The sequence below is a fragment of the Glandiceps talaboti genome, chromosome 4 (genome assembly GCF_964340395.1).
Source record: "Glandiceps talaboti chromosome 4, keGlaTala1.1, whole genome shotgun sequence".
NCBI lineage: Eukaryota > Metazoa > Hemichordata > Enteropneusta > Spengelidae > Glandiceps > Glandiceps talaboti.
The window spans coordinates 18,486,935-18,504,270 of NC_135552.1; the positions used below are offsets into that span (position 1 = coordinate 18,486,935).

Sequence of the window (17,336 nt, forward strand, 5' to 3'; positions counted from 1 at the left end):
CCGAAGCCGAAGGAATAAATTATAAATCAAAACTAACAGTTGACGAGAAATAGAAATAGCTAATGTCGATTGGCTGATAAACTCTCTCAGAACGGTTATTAGCTGTGTTGATAAACTGACAAGTTTTTTAAAATCAATTTCTGCATATTAAAAGGCATGGACATTACGCTGTCAATATTTGGAGTAGGAAAGTCCAAACAACAAACAAATATGGCCTGGAAGTTATACAAACAATTGATGATATTGATTTTACATGGATTGAAATTAGTTGCTTGTAGCTCAACTGAACTGATGTTCAATAGAGTTATAGTTTGTGGTGACGTGTCCGTCTATTTGTCTGTCTGTGTGTGTATGTATGTATGTATGTAGGTAGGTAGGTAGGTAGGTAGGTAGGTAGGTAGGTAGGTAGGTAGGTATGTATGGGTGTGTATGTATGTATAGTATGTATGTATAGTATGTATGTATGTATGTATGTATGTATGTATGTATGTATGTATGTATACTATGTATGTATATTATGTATGTATGTATGTGTATGTATGTATGTATGTATATATGTATGTATGTATGTATGTATGTATGTATGTATGTGTACTATGTATGTTAACTATTGCACTGTAAAAATAAATAGAAAGAAAAGTCTGAAAATTATTGGGATGGTTTCCACGGATGTCTAGCCTATTGCAAATATGGTCTACAAAATGGAAAGTTTAGTCAAAATGTCATTTAGTTGATTCTATGGTGTCTTGATTGAAATTGTAAAACTCAACAGAACCTCATTGATAAAGAAATTAGGATTGAAATTGTGATTTGGTCAAAACTTAAAACCCAAAAAACTCCCGAGTTGAATATTTGGTAACTTGTCTAGGGGTGTTTAGCTGAAGAAGTGACTCAAAACATATTGGTAAACCATTCCTAGCAACCAAGACCACTCCCTTAGCAACATGGAACTGTCATCATTTATTGCAAAAACAAAAGCTGCGATGGGTAATCAAGTGATCGGGCTTTCAAAAATAAACGCAAATATGCCTAGCAACAAAGACCATGCCCATAGCAACAGTTAAATGGCATTATCTGTGACAAAGGTAACAACACTAATGGGTAACTTGTTACAGTGACTAAGCATTCAAACATAAACTTATCACAACCATGGCGACGCCCATAGCAACAACCAAACAACACTTAAACTGATTGATTTCCCAGGCCATTTATCAAACCTTGAATTTCTAAAAATTGTATCACCTCGAATCCTTGCACCAAGAAGGCAGTTGTGCTTCAACACCATTGGCATTATTTTTATCCAATGAAATTATTAGTAAGACTAAAGTGTTTAACAGACGAAAGGTTTTTTAATCTGATGTTTCAATTGATTCTCCACCTTATTTCCTTTCACGTTAAGCTAAATTGATTTCCAGTGACCAGATTAAAAGTCCTTCGACCTGCAAATAGCCCTATAATTAGTGGAATGCTGCCGGCCATATTGGCACTTTTTATTGTTTTTTATTAACCGCTACTGAATTCTGTGTTGCATAGGAAAGCTGTAAGAGCTACTCTGATCCTGCTGCCGTTACTTGGCCTCCACTACATTATCATGCCGTTTCAGCCAGCCACCGGTGGTCTAGGAGAACAGATATACGATCTCCTCATCGCCATCTTGATAGCCTTTCAGGTGAGCATGCGCACATTCTTACTAGATCAGAAAACAAGTTAGTTTGTCCATAATCATATTGTTGCCAACCAGTACAATATGTGTGATGAGAAACAAATTCAAAATGTTATGTTGGACTAGTATGACGTAAAATAGTCGAATATATTGACTGCAGTGTAGTATAATACTGGCTGGCATCCGGGCAACAATAATTGTCCACATATCAATTTTGTGACACATTTCAAATAATTTTGTTGAAACTTTTACTTACAAGAGATTTCGAACGAGTTGCAACCGTAACTTACCAAAGTCGAAGAATTATATTAACATGTTTATAGCTGTAGATTTGGAAATGTTCAGCTATTTTATAACTTTAAAAATATTTATTTTTTTCGAGTTGTCTGTAGACCTTTTAAACATTCTAAAACACTTACCTAATATATATCTGATCAGTAAATAACAGGCTTTTCGACAGGCTTAACTACATTTCTAAATACATTACATTGATAAAACGCAATAGACGTACAAATTGGAGATAATGATCGTAATAGAATAATGCATCCGTCTGATTTGATAGTCAACAACACATAGTGAATTTAAAAAAAAAAAACAGTTTGGTTCAGCTTATGAAACCAATATGATAGAGTAGTGGTATAGATTACATATCTTTGACACTATGTCGAGTTGTAAGACGCCACTAAGTCAACAGAACATCTTTTGTCGTCGGAATGGCCATATCACAGTACAGTAGGCTGATATCTAAACGTAATCGATGACTACAGCGCTAGGATTAATCAATTGATCTCTCTGTCAAAAGTAATACCGTCAATTACACACACTCAAAGTTTACAGTCGAAAGAATAGTGAGCATGACAGCTAAAAATTATCATGGAATCCCAAGGGGCGCACTGTAAGACATCTCTTACATCATAGGTTGGACAGAGTTCAAAGTAATTTTTAAAAGGTGCACATCTTGAAAGTGATTTGATAGCTTTTAAAGTCTCCAGGTGGATTTTATCCGGATGCCAGCATCTTGGGAATATCTCTGTTTAATAACCTATCTTCCTGATGTGTTGATCCAAACGTACTATAAAAGCACAAATCGCCCGCATGCCAGATAATGTTATCGAAAAGACACTGAGTTGAGGACGACTGAAATGATTGCAACACGTCGAGAACGCGTGATTGACACGTGACCTCTGGGTGACCTCGCGTATTGCTGTGGTTACTTGGTAGCTTTCCACATCACCAAATCTATCGTGTTAGCAGATCTTATAACCAGTATACCATAACACTACCTGTTGTAAGTGCATTCAGAACATTTTTGAAAACCAGAGAGGGAAAAAAACATACCATGTGTCGAATTATGAAATAAATACGACGACTTGTTTTCAGATTATGTATATTGAAATGGGAGATGTTATTTTATTTCCAGTTTTAATAAATTATCAGGGTTGGGACTAAAAACGATCCTCTGGACGATGATATCGGAATTGGGTATTTCAATTCATATAGATTCTTTTTCTATAACCACTGTTATTGTTATTTTTTTCTGTTGCAGGGGTTCTGCGTCGCCTGCATTTACTGTTTTTTTAACGGCGAGGTAATGGATAAGCTCTATAGATTCATACGGAATTTTCTTTTAGCCCACCCCCTGTCAAATCCATCATCATCATCTGCGCGTGCTACAAAAAAGTCATCCGCCTACAAACCGACAACTTCAACTACATCTGCATGATAATCCAAAGTTAGTTTCCATTTCTATTGTTCGTCGTGTCTTCCTTTAACGACTTTCTATTCATAATAGCACACCCACCTTGCCATTACTTTCAATGTCTATGTAACACTCCCACAGTCAACAAGGAAATTGTCAACGTCTTCAAAGGTTCTTAGAGTTAACGTTGTCTGTGATATGGGATGATGCTCAGACGATGAGTGGCCCTGTTTTCATTTGTAAACCTGTTGTCGTACACATACAAATGATGGTGTTTTTTTCTCTTGACTATAACACGCTGACGACTCCGTTGGGTCTTCCTGTATGTCCCAATAATTGGCACTATGAATGTTAATACAAAACATGTCATGTTCGTAGACCAAATGTTATTCTTATGTTATATATTAAAACAAAATTTCTCCCAAGATATAGTTACATTTTATGCTGTAGGGATTTCAAAGTCAAATAAATTTCTTCGAAAACATGAATATCAGGTATTAATGAAAAATAGAACATGTAGCTAACAGACAGACTCAGTGTAGACATCTAGCGTCAAAATCCATCTCCCATTGGAATCAAGTACTGAGTCAGAATGTCGTTTATTGCCGATTAACACGATACACCAGGGACGTTTATGAAACAACTAGTCCAAAGCTTAGTTTTCGATCTAAAAAGATGGTGTATTTTACATTACACAAGCATTTCAGTTTTCCGCAATTGTTTCGATTAAATCAATAGCTCCAATAATGAAATATTTTATGAAATTGCTATTCAATTGATTTATTTTCATCGATATTACAATAAGGCATAACACTTGTTTAATATTATAGTGTTCATAGAATGTCAACGAACTCACAATTCACTCCGTGTAGGAGTGAATTGTACATAGAATCTAAAGACAGCAGTGGTCATCAATGCTACAGACTGTACAGGTGTGCAATTAGATACTCATTCTTTTCATCATCAGTACTTGATGATTCCCATTACTTTCCATTGAAAGGCCTACCGTTATTTCTAGAGGTTTTAATTTGATTGGAGAGGTTGTACATATGGCATACACTACACTTTCACGAGACACCCACCATACATCACAAGGTACAAAGAACGGCCATGAAATCATAGTGCACGTAATGAACCAATTGCACTTGTCTACTTTGCGTATCTCCGATGTGGACCGTGAAAGTATAACTGTTGTTGCTTCCTCTCTCATTTTATTGATCAACTATATATGATCGCATGATTCCAACATGTGTGTGTTGTGTTTCTTATTGTCCAAATCCGAGAAAAGACACTTAGTAATTCGATCCTGCTTGTTGCGTGTCGATTAATGCATTTGTGTATTTTTCTCCGCCAGAGTTGAAGTGTTTTTCCGTACATCAATGTAGTATGCACTTGTTCCACCCCTACCTTACATTTATAGATGTACATTTCTGCCGAACTACAACAAAAATAACAGCGACATAACCCAGGGGGTGAGGCGCACGCGTTGAGAGTGAAATGAGTGTTTATCTTTAGTAGTCTTGGTAAAGACTACCTTTAAATTAGAATTCATTCCCATTGAATTAACCATTTCAATTAACGCCATAACAAAATAATGGTTCGTAGTGTGCTCATATATATCGTCACGGTGTATTTACAAGGCGGTTCATTCTGGGACACTGTACTAACACCACCGTACGTCACATTTAGATGCCCATGGTACATGTGGTATTGATATTGCAAGCACCCCAACCAACGGCTTACATTTTACACTTTGATTCACAGCTAACGCCTAACACTTACACTATCTACATGTAAATTGGTGATCTTGGTTTTCCTTCTTCATGATTTCTCCATCCTCTTTATCACCATTGCTATTTGTTGAACTGCTTTCGTCATTACTCATTCCCAGGAGACTTTCAATGTTGCAATCGCTTTTATTTTTAAAAAGATAATATGATGCTAGCATATATCAATACTATCACAACGACAAACGTGTCACACAAACATATCATTTGCTAAGCCATCAATTGTTTGCATCTGATAATATTGATACATGTATTTTAGATTGCCATTTACTTAAATTGTTGGAGGTTAAAACAAGTCCTCGCCAATTATATATATCAATAATTTTGGCATTAAGTTGAGATTGCCAAAATGTTACCGTATGTTGAAGAAAGCGTCAAACTCTTAAGATTTTAATTTACTACCTAGAATAGTCAACCAATGTTTGATGATAAGTACTTTTGAGAATTGTTTTGCCGTGGTGTGGACGACATGTCATGGAGCATATTAGCGATATTGCACTTGAAAGTGTCGTTTTTAGTTTGTTCACGTAAATTAATCTCAAATCTCAAATCATACCACTATTAAACAAAGCCATTTTTTTTCCAATTCTGCATTAATCATTTCTTGCTTTCATTTGCAGATTCGTTCTCAAATATCCAGAAAATACAGGAATTACATGACGGCACGTCGGGGAAGTGACTTTCGTTATCGAGCCAAATCTCTTTATACCACAACCGAGGTAATTACTGTTCTTGACACACCAGAACAGAAACGGAAAAGTGTGACAGATACACTACCGTACAACAAAATCAACAACAATCAAGCGAACTCCATTCACTGTGAAAACAATCACAATGGCAATTCCCAGAATGCACTACTGCGAGAAGAATATTGTCGGAGGAATTCTGATAATAATGTCAGTGACGTGAATACATCCCTTGTGTGACGTCACAAGTTGACAAGTGACGTCACATACTACGTAATCGGATTAATTTTACCATTTGTCTTGTATGTGATCATTGTACGCCTACCCCCCTTCCAGGACAGCGGTCGGGACAGTGCCTTTGAAGTCCTAATTTTACCTCGTGCCAATTTTGTAATAGACGTCGATCAGTTTCTTCAAAAGCATTTCAATGACCGCGTGCTGCATGTCATAATCCTCGAACTATGGTGTACGTAGTCGTGAAATTTGTGTTTGTTGAGGCAGACTCGTTAGTGGTGATGTATCAAGATACTTGGGACAAAGACAAGTATCGTTGTTCAACTAAGTTTTGCCACGGAGATGTCGAAAAACGCAATTCGACGAAAACATTTGAATGTAGTCTATATAAATACCTCAAACGCGTTTCGAGGAGGTCGGAGGTTTTATCCAGAGGGGCAGACATTTGACGAATACATATCACACCAACTGATATGTTTGGTGAACAGTAGTAGGCTGGAAGGTATTTTTTATTTTAAAAAAGTTGTCATTTTATGTGTAGGATACACTATACCTCCGAAGTAAGATGTGTAACAAAAATTGTGTACAGTGTCGGTGCGATTAGTTTTATATGCCAATGATACTTAAAACTTTTGAAATGTCTGCCAGTATTCTCACAAAGTCGTAAAGTGTCAACGGACATTGTACGAATACTGTGTTTTCTTTTATATCGGAAGTGTGAATCTACCACGTCTACTCTGAATCGAATGTTGTCATAGCAACCCCATATTACAATTTAGTTACAGAAGCTTACAAAGTAGATGTAGATGGTTTTCTTTAGTGATGTCGCCCTCACAATTGCAAGTTTTGTAGCAATCACTCCCTCGGCTTGGACTACGAGCTGCCTGGTGCCACATCAGTGCATGCTTTTTTTCAGGAACCTCAGGTAGAGAGAAAATGACTATGGAATTCGTTAAATGTGATTGAAGTGCATATATTCTTTGGAACTCGTGATGATATCACGTGCGTGTTAATTTGGCTAATGTGTCTATAATGTTGTGAGATAGACTGTTCTAACAATTGATTCACGTAACAAGCGTATAACTATACAAGTTGATAACTTGGGGGTGGGAGGGGAGGGCAGGTTAGGATGGACTGATTAATCGGTGTTGGAAACCATCACCTGTTTATCATTGATTTGGGCCACTGTAGGAAAATCAACATAAATCTACAAAACGATGCTGATAGATGTTAAAGAAGGATGATATCACGTGCGTGTTGATTTGGCTAATGTGTCTATGATGTTGTGAGATAGACTGTTCTATCAATTGATTCACGTAACAAGCGTATAACTATAAAAGTTGATAACTTGGGGGTGGGAGGGGAGGACAGGTCAGGATGGACTGATTAATCTGTATTGGAAACCATCACCTGTTTAACATTAATCTGGGCCACTGTAGGAAAATCAACATAAATCTACACAACGATGCTGATAGATGTTAAAGAAGGTAGTCTTAAAAAAACTATATCGTAGAATATCTGTGAGAGTAAACGTGTAGTTATGGAAATAACGAATTAGTGTATTTCAATTATTTTTCAAGTTTTTTTGTTTCTATGGTTACAGGGCCTTAAATCTTACTGTTCAATAATAATTTAACTAGACCAACTTCGTCAATCTTCATCCCAGCTATATAGCGAATTTTCCACATGCCCGATATGTCCTTATATGTTTATGTACATTTGTCAAAACCTTGCCAAAGTAGGTTACTGCTTGTAAATATTGCGTTTAGATAAGTTTCCATGACAACTCCTGGGTCACTAGTACGCCAGATTGAAAATTATATTGGAAAAGGTAAAACTTTGCCGATGGTGGCATACATATTAGACGTGTTTGTTTTAAAATATTTTCATTGAGAAAACGTTTTGTATGAAAAGAGAACTTGTTTTGATGACGTGGTGTACATAATGTGTTATATATATACATATATATATACCCGGATTCGTTTGCAATTTACCGTTAACAGTTAAGTCAACTTGGTATCGCGACCAGAGTAGATCGATGTGTTCAAAGTATTTTCAACGAAGCAGAAACTGTTTTACCTGTATGCTGCCTGTCGTAAATCATGGTACTTCTTCACAATGTTACGTTATTATGTTTGCATGTCTTCTTTTTTTTATAAAGCTTTAATAGATTTGATTTTATGTTTTATATATTCGGGTATCGGGGCTCCCGTGTGACCGCCCTCGTGACGATTATGATTTGCAAGTCTCCGTTTCACCACACCTGTTCTCCATAACGCATGTTTAATTTGCATGTGATGATATAAGTAATCTAACTTTTTCTCTCTCTCTCCATTCATTCAAAAGTTATTCATTTCCATTCTTTCTTTTGTTTCCTTTCTATCTTTTTGACACCTTTCATCACGTGATCAGCGTCTTTCAACTATATCATCACATGTTGCGGAGAATTTTGCTTCGAATCACAACCAGTCTGAGAATATGTAACATAGCAACTTTTCTTCTATCATCCTATTTCTTATCATGCTGTGTATGTAAAGGTAAACCCGTAATGCATGCATTCTTCTACCATTCTTGCTACATTCATCTTTTTAATTTCTTTATTTTTCCATCCTTTAATTATAGTTACTGCTAAACGTCACACTTCATATTAAGGCCAAATAAAAAAATGTGCGGTTCCGATATCGCCCAATTTCGAAATGGGTGGGTAGGTAGGATTTTTATTTATTTTTGATTATTTTTTATAACTTTTTTGGTCTGCAGGCGGCTCAGGTTATGCTTTCAGTTGTTTATATGGTATTTGCGTCGTTATGGGTCACACGAGGAGATGACATCTTCAACTCTCACTATTTCATACTCTCACTTTGCAATTTTTTTTCGATTTTTCGATAATCTTTTTCGAATTACCTAAAAAAAAGTTTAGGGTGAGAAGTAAAAAAGCTAGGTTGGGTCGGGTTACCGGAACCAAACATTTTTTTTTTGGCCTAAGCAATTTTTAAACAAATATTTGCAAAAATATAGAAAGCCTTATTATCATGACTATACTAGTATGCTTTCACGCCCATGATTTAATCTTAGCTCCGCGAAGCTCGAGTTCAGTCCCTCATAACGGACTCGGATGAGTCAATTAAATTGTTAAAACCCGTAATGTAACGAGTGTTTGTAAGATAAGACACGGCTTCAATGTCGGCTATGGTTAACCAGCAGAACAGTCAAAGATTAGAAACTATTTTCAAGTTTATTGTGTATTTTCTTTATTTGTTAATATTTTCTTGTTTTACATTGTATATCTGAATTGCTTTCTTACGCACACAAAAAATTGAACCCAAGTTTCTATAGAACGCAGAATAACACTCACAAAATGACAGAGTTTTGCATAGTCTTGACCATTTGTCTGATACTGTGTGTTGTAAAATGATATGGAGTTTTGGAGTTGAATATTACCAGAGTGTTTAAAGGTGCACTTCAGATGTCGTAGGGTGATGTTTATTTTAAAGAGTCGGAGGATTATAGGGGGGGGGGGGGTCATGTTAATGTTTCAAACTGTTACTTGAATTGTTCTACCATACAGGTATTTCTCTAGCTCTTGCATCGACATAACACAATGTCTGAATTGCCTCATCACGGTGTCTACAGGACCGCCAAACAAACTACACATAACACGTGTTTCAGTGCATTTCATTGTCTGTTTTATTGAAACCTTAATGTAGTTTTTCTTTGACGATATGTCGTATCTCTCTGTCAAGAAACGTGTTTCTAGAACACTCGAACTCCAAGCGCCATGTTGTTTTGTAACCGAGTACACAGTTTAGCCAAGTATTGAAAAATGGAAAGTTACTATCACCCGTGTTGTCTATAAGTGGATCGACAAACCACATGAATGGTATTGATTAAAAAAAAATATTTGTCATTTTTTTCGAACAAAAAATCACCAGATACTTAAGTAAGGAAGATTAATCCATGTTTTTATTGCGTAATGAAAACTCATATAATTTTGCTTGTTATTACTTTCCTCCAATTACGTCATATGGTGACATTGCGTTTTAAGTTAGGTCACAAATCAGACATTACGACAATCATTTTTGAGAGACATTTATGAAAATCAAGATTGTGTGAATCTTTCTGTCGTTCTGAGATTCATTTCTATCCCTGTATCATTAGCACCTCTTGCAAATTGCCTTGTATATAATATATATATATATATGCTGTTGAGCTATTAATATGTCACCTGTTTGTATCATGTTGATTGTTTTAAATACAGATGATGCCATGTGCTAGAAGATAACTACTAGACGATGCAGCCAATGGCATCGGTGCTTTCTTAGATCTGTATTAATTTACAGTATTACAATGATTCCTATTGGTCTTTTCTTTGACAAACTATTTATTTTGTGAATAAATTACAAGAATTCTTTCTCGTAATTATGATGTGTACAGCGTGTTTTCTGTGATGAAAAAAACGGATCAATGTAAAAAGGACGTGACGAATATGTCAGTATTTGTGAACGTTATGTTATACGAAGTGTACTAAAGATAGTAATGATTTGAAATTGAGTCTTAGTATGGTGGCTCCATTACTTCACTGCAATATGATGACATTCGTCTTAGTGATCGTCTTGGGGTCGTTAAATTTGAAGGAAACACGGCATGATTTTACTGAGAACACGTGTTCGAATGAAATGAAAACATTGCCAGTTTTACGGATGTTGATCTCAAATCAACATGGATTTACAAACACTTACAAGGACACATTCCAGGGATACACAGCAGACCGAAAGGAGACAACTGTGTCCTCTAAGGTTACATACCTTGTCAGATTATTGCAAAAAGGGACTCTTTACTCGTAGCTAAAGGTCGCGACCTCTTGAAAGTTCAGTGGAACTATTACAAAGAAATTTAAAAGTTAATTGCTCAACTGAATATGATTACTTAAACATATGCACTATCAAAACACAGCTGCAGCATCCTAGATGTAATCCTTACTCGAGGATAAACTTATTCATTACAAAAATCGATTGCGGTATCTGGCATGAACATAAGCTGTTTTTGTATGTACAGTGTGCGAAGGGTTTAGTGATAGTATGGCTATGTGGCCTCCAGAATATTGATGTCAGTCACACGGCAAGATTAAAGAAAGAACGGATTAATATGTCAAAATAAAACACTTGTCATAATGATCATAGTTGGATTCAATTTTACATGATACCACACACGTCGTCTTATACGTTCTTTTCGTACATAGTCCAGACATATAGCTTACTGAAGTAACAGGTGTGAGGTTGTGTCCATAGCGCCTTGATGTACTATGAAGGAGAAAGACCGAAGCATTTCTCCACAATCGCGCATTGCATTTAAAGTAAAACCACCACTTTGTACTACCTACCTGCTTATCACCAACATGTTCCATTTCGCAGACAATTCCCTCGCACACTTTCCCAAACGTTGTATTATTGGTTACTCTTGTTTTGTATTTGAATATACCTTTAACGTTATTTAAACTACTTACTAACCAAATATACTACCAACACACCATACCATATCCAAGCACACCATGCACCATGCCATCTCTGGCACACCATACATACCATCGCTTACCATCTCTATCACACCACCATGCCATCTTTAGCACGCAATTCCATCAGATTTGCCATCAGAAGTTGTGACGTGTATTGTACAATTGGTTTTGTACTCTATAAACTATATGGGTCTCAGCTAACACTGTGTCATTTTACATTTGTTTGATACACTGCAAATCGTAACCTACATGATGTAAACAAGCTGGTGAAGACTGTTGCTGGTTCTCCTACGGCATACAGAGTATTTGGATGTCATACGATTACGCCAAGGCACAAATGTGTAGGCCATCTTGGAGCAACCTCCTTGACTATTTCAAACTGTCAGTCTGGCGCGATAATATAACTTCAACCCATAGCCTTTCAAATACGGGACCAGCTCTGTATGAAAGTTCAACACTCAGTACACACACATGCACACCTATAACCCTGTTTTACTAGCCGGCAACCAATATTTGAATGTGTCACCTGCTAGTCTACCACCGTACTTTGTAAACAAAAATAATGGATGACAAGTAGCCTGTGGTTGATTGAAAGCAATATTTTATTAGACAGGCGACATAACATGAATTATTATTAAAAGAAGAAAAACTTACAACAGAGAAAGAAAGTATCATACAGTCAAGAGGAAACGTACGTTGTATTGTGTCGACACTGTCGTTCCGTTCTGTATTGTACTGTACTATACTGCACTGCACTATATCGTACTGTGTACTGCACTGCACTGCACTGTATTGTACTGTACTATACTATACTATACTGTGTTCTACTTACTGCAATGTACTGTACTGTACTGTACTGTATTACACTGTATTGTATCGTACGATACTATTCCATACTGTGTTCTACTTTACTGCAATGCACTTTACACTACTGCAATACACTATTATACTGACTACTTTACTATATTGTAATGTAATGTAATGTAATGTAATGTATAATCTGATATTGTATTGTATCGAAATGTTTTGTACCATATTGTATCATTACAGTATCATACCATGCTGTTGCAGTAACAGATAACATTGTTACAGTATTCATATGGTATCGTTAAAGTGTCATATTATATCGTTAAAGTATCATATTGTATCGTCACAATATCATATCGTACCATTACAGAATTATATCTTACCGTTACAGTATCATGTATAAGCTTAAACAGTATCGTATCGTACTGTTACAGTATCATATCATATCGTTACAGTATCATATCATATCGTTACAGTATCATATCGTGAATCGTATCGCATTGTTGAATAAATGGAAAAAGTTGGTTGCTAGGCAATATTTGTTTTTCTTTGAAATTCTATATTAGTACCCAAGTGCTACAGCATATGGCTAAAATGGTGTAGATACCGTTACACTGAGAGTTATATACAGACTGTGGTTAGCGTGTCATAGTACAATGAAAAGATGATGTAACTGATTTTGTTATGTGCATGTGTGTCTATCATCGGTACTGTCGACATGAGACTGGTACTGGATAACACATACGATATATTCCTAGGCAGAGCTGGTGTTATTATCTAGCCTGGAATCCACGTCGTCTAACTCCCTATAGTAACAGCAACTGTAAATGACCGTCAAAGGGTAGCTAGCTAGGATTACACACTTTGCATTTTTTATACCATCTATATCTTCAGCACCACGTGGGTGGAAAGTCTCCCACCTGAAAACAAAGAATGCTCGTAAGGTTTTCGCCCACATAGCCATAGTGAGTTCATCACAGTATACATCCCAAGCCGTTATTCCCGGTGAGTTGTTGACGTGACGATCGACTCAGTGTGGGGGGCGTATTTCAAAAGTTGTGATGTCATCTGACTACGTATGCCGCACTGATTCTGATATGTATATTTGTATTGTAAGATGACACTAGAGGGCAGCACAGGGGTAAATATGCACAGCCATCATGATATCTATATATCTACGTCTTACATGAGACTTGACGTGTACAACTACTATATTATCTATATACAAAAGTACATATTTTAATTATATCGCCATGGCAAGTGCAGGACAATGGTATACTGGCATATTATAATATTAGGAATACATGTCAATGCAACGATTGTATGAACTAGGGCCATTGCATCGCTTAACCAATCTACACAACGTGATGATGTAAGGAACGCACGCGTTGAGATGGGTTGTCGTTTTCTATATGTATACGTACCTCGAGACGTTTACAGAATATCACCAGTGTCAATAAATTACCGACATGGCATGTGACATGTCATCGTTCTGACCTTAAACGTCTCAAAACACTCACAGATTTATCAACACAGTGGCCGACAGGAGATGTCGGATCGTCTCAAAATGCAAACAGAATTTATCAATATTATGACCGCTATGAGTGATCGTCATTTTTTTTTCGGTTGAAAACCGTCTCAAAACGCTAATTTTCTTCACAATATTGGCACAAATCCGAGTAATACTTAACTTTAAACAGTACATGTCGTTTCAGACATCCTTGTCTTTCCTCTGTTCCTCTATGCTTTTAATAGAAATGTCTGTATGTACGACGGCAGAGAAAAACACTAACTAGGTTCGTGAACTTTAACCTTTGCCAAAGAACACTAAAGGGCTGATACAAATAAATGGATGAATTATATACAAAATAGATATTAGATCTCACCATAGAGCTTTCTACAATCAGAACTTAACAACTACATCACCCATATATCACCTCCTTGAATTCTGCACATCAATGTATAGTTGAATATTGGAAATGTGAAACCCTCCCTCATTAAATGCATAAGAAATTCATGAATATCGATATAGAAAAAATAACAAAGTTAAAATCAACAAAACTTCAATAAAACATCAGTGAACATATAACAAATCGTGATTCTTTAGTGTTCAATAATATGATATTATTTACAAATATTTACAGATATTACAAGCGATACTCCATTTCTGGTGCAGGTCTGTGTAATCGGCTTCGGACCATTTGACTTTAACCCATAGATTCTGAAGTCAACGGTTTTTACAGGCAAGCAGTTCAAGTTGTTCATTACATGCGGGCGTTTCAAAACTCCAATCAAGTTTGTCGCTGACTATCTTCATCCTGGCTAGACCGCAGTGGTTTTCTTTGGCCAATCGGGAGTTTAACTTGTACATAATGAAGGTGACATACTCGCTACTGTAGCAATATTGTGTTTGACTATAGGTACAACTCGATAGCCAAACATGTAAATACGCATGCGTGATTGTTTACAGGCAATGTTCAGGTTGAAATCTAGTATGGTTATCTATATGGAGATGGTGGTCACAACACATGTACGCGTACTTGTATGTTAGTTTCAATAAATCTATGACATCATTCCATGTATATTTCAGTATCCGAACCAGGTAAAGCAGAAGCCTAATATCGTATTGGCAAAGACTTTGTGAATTTGCCGTAGGTGGCGCTTCGTTACAGGTTACTGATGTGGAACGTGCTTCTAGTATTCAGCTTATGTTTGCTTGTCTTTTTCTAAGACTGCTAGAGAATCAACACCATTCGCACTTTGGTAGTGTCAGTTATGGTTCCCTTGTCTTGTCGTAAATTGAGGACACACTGCGATAATGATTTCTGAAATGCTGTTATGATAATGTACTCCCTCTTTTTCGCATTGCGTCCAATGAGTGTAACCACGTATGTATACATGTGATAATAAATGTACATCCTTTACTATTTAAAATACCTCGTGTTTACTATAATAGTGAAACATCATTCAGTCTTCTCTATTTTAGATATTAATTCATTAAAAGTCACAGTGTAGAATATATGTGCTCTTACTGGTTAGGATCTTTTGCCTTTTGTAGTTATTCTATTTCTGTACGCATTTAGAGTGAGAAAAACTTATATATACATGTTTTTGGCTTCAACGAATCTGATGTGATGTACGTAATCAGCTGATCCAACCAAGGTTTGTGGGTATATTTTTTTACAAGCTTGAGTATTCCTGCTACGAAAGGTCCATTTATAACGGCCGGGACAGGTGTTCTTGAACAAAAGACCATTTAACTTCGATGAAAAAAGTCAATACGGTGGGAAATGTAACGGAAATCTAGGCGTCCTGTATCCTCATACTATTTACTATATTGTTAGACTGGTGTTGGTTCCACGCCATTCGGAGTCCCATTACTATTCATTTGTGACACCACTTCTATTTCAGTTTTGGATTCCTTTGAATATTTCCGTTTTGAGTCTCTAAAGATATTCAGAGTGAGCCCCTGTCTTGATGCAGAGCTAATAATAGACTGGTTTCTGGAACTTCGGTGTCTTCCCAGTGATTTGCTATCCCTCCATCGATTGAACTTCCGACGTATGACAGATCTCACCTGTAAATAAAAAACAAACACTTGTGACTTATGTTGTCACCGATATATTACGTATACAGTGTCATTGTGTTGCTAGTAAATACTGTCAGGTGACCAATGTACTTAGCCATAGTGAGTCAGTAATTTTTTTTTTTCGACTTTATACAAACGAGGAAATGATTGAAACAAAGAGAGGTCCGTCTCACGATACACATCAGTGACGTCATTGTGATATATTATCCGTATTGACATCAAACGTGGTATGAAATTGAACTGGTCACGTTAGCCTAGAATCAAATCGTGTAGGGAATTTGGCTCATCGCCTCCCACCAGTCTAGAATCAAATCGTGTAGGGAATTTGGCTCATCGCCTCCCACCAGTCTAGAATCAAGTCACGTAGGGATTTTGGCTCATCGCCTCCCACCAGTCTAGAGTCAAGTCACGTAGGGAATTTGGCTCATCCCCTCCCACCAGCCTAAAGTCAAGTCACGTAGGGATTTTGGCTCATCGCCTCCCACTTCATAACTTAATGAGCCAAAATCTCCACATGACTTAAATCTAGGCTACGGTCATATTATCCATATAAACCAAGGAGGTCAAAATGGTGATTGCATAACAAAACAACGAATCCTTCTGATTCGCGCATGCACATACACAGTGACACGCGCACGCACGTACGCACACACACACACACACGCGCGCGCGCGCTTGCATGATGAACATATGATCAATATGCTCGTATACGTACAGACGTACGTACGTACGTACGTACGCACATACATACATGCGTACATACATACATACATACATACATACATACATACATACATGCATGCATGCATGCATGCATGCACGCACGCACGCACGCACGCACGCACGCACGCACGCACGCACGCACGCACACACACACACACACACACACACACACACACACACACACACACACACATACATACATACATACATACATACATACATACATACATACATACATACATACATACATACATACATACTACTAGAGTTTATGCCAATAAAAATACCAAATATCATAGGCTTTGTGACTCTATCATACATTTACGTTCCAAAAATTAAAAAGACTTACTTCGCCATTTAAGAATACATAGAATACTGCTACTGCTAAACCCTGTGTGGATTGCAATATACCGTTAAAGTAGAAGAAAATAAGACGAGCTGTGGTGCTGTCTTTTGCTGGGTTCATAAAAAATAATATATAGGTGAGTCCCAGCAATGGAAGCAGTACTACTGTAGCTTTTACAGCTTTCCTGAAAAAAAAAATCAAAATTATGGCAATAATTAATCTCTCTTATTGAATAGAAACACGTATCAAATTTGAGATTTCATTCTGCCCACAAATTGATGACGTAACCT

General features: G+C 36.8%; 2 protein-coding genes across 4 annotated transcripts in view; one reads left to right on the plus strand and one right to left on the minus strand.

Annotated features, from left to right (window-relative positions):
- Positions 1-10,444, plus strand: part of LOC144433669 (calcitonin gene-related peptide type 1 receptor-like) — a 70,641-nt gene extending 60,197 nt beyond the window's left edge. For 2 of the 3 annotated variants that reach the window (XM_078122016.1, XM_078122017.1), the window contains 3 exons: positions 1,534-1,669; positions 3,210-3,251; positions 5,770-10,444. In XM_078122016.1, the coding sequence (XP_077978142.1) occupies positions 1,534-1,669; positions 3,210-3,251; positions 5,770-6,075 (484 nt within the window). In that variant the 3' untranslated portion in view covers positions 6,076-10,444. The remainder of the gene's footprint in view (positions 1-1,533; positions 1,670-3,209; positions 3,252-5,769) is intronic. The other variant, XR_013480802.1, reaches the window with a different exon arrangement.
- Positions 10,445-12,197: 1,753 nt separating this feature from the next.
- The window catches only part of LOC144433696 (corticotropin-releasing factor receptor 2-like), a 103,414-nt gene continuing 98,275 nt past the window's right edge, over positions 12,198-17,336 (minus strand). The window contains exons 11-12 of the mRNA XM_078122048.1: positions 17,050-17,230; positions 12,198-15,965 (exon numbers count right to left, since the gene is read on the minus strand). Coding sequence (XP_077978174.1) covers positions 15,729-15,965; positions 17,050-17,230 — 418 coding nt within the window. The 3' untranslated portion in view covers positions 12,198-15,728. The remainder of the gene's footprint in view (positions 15,966-17,049; positions 17,231-17,336) is intronic.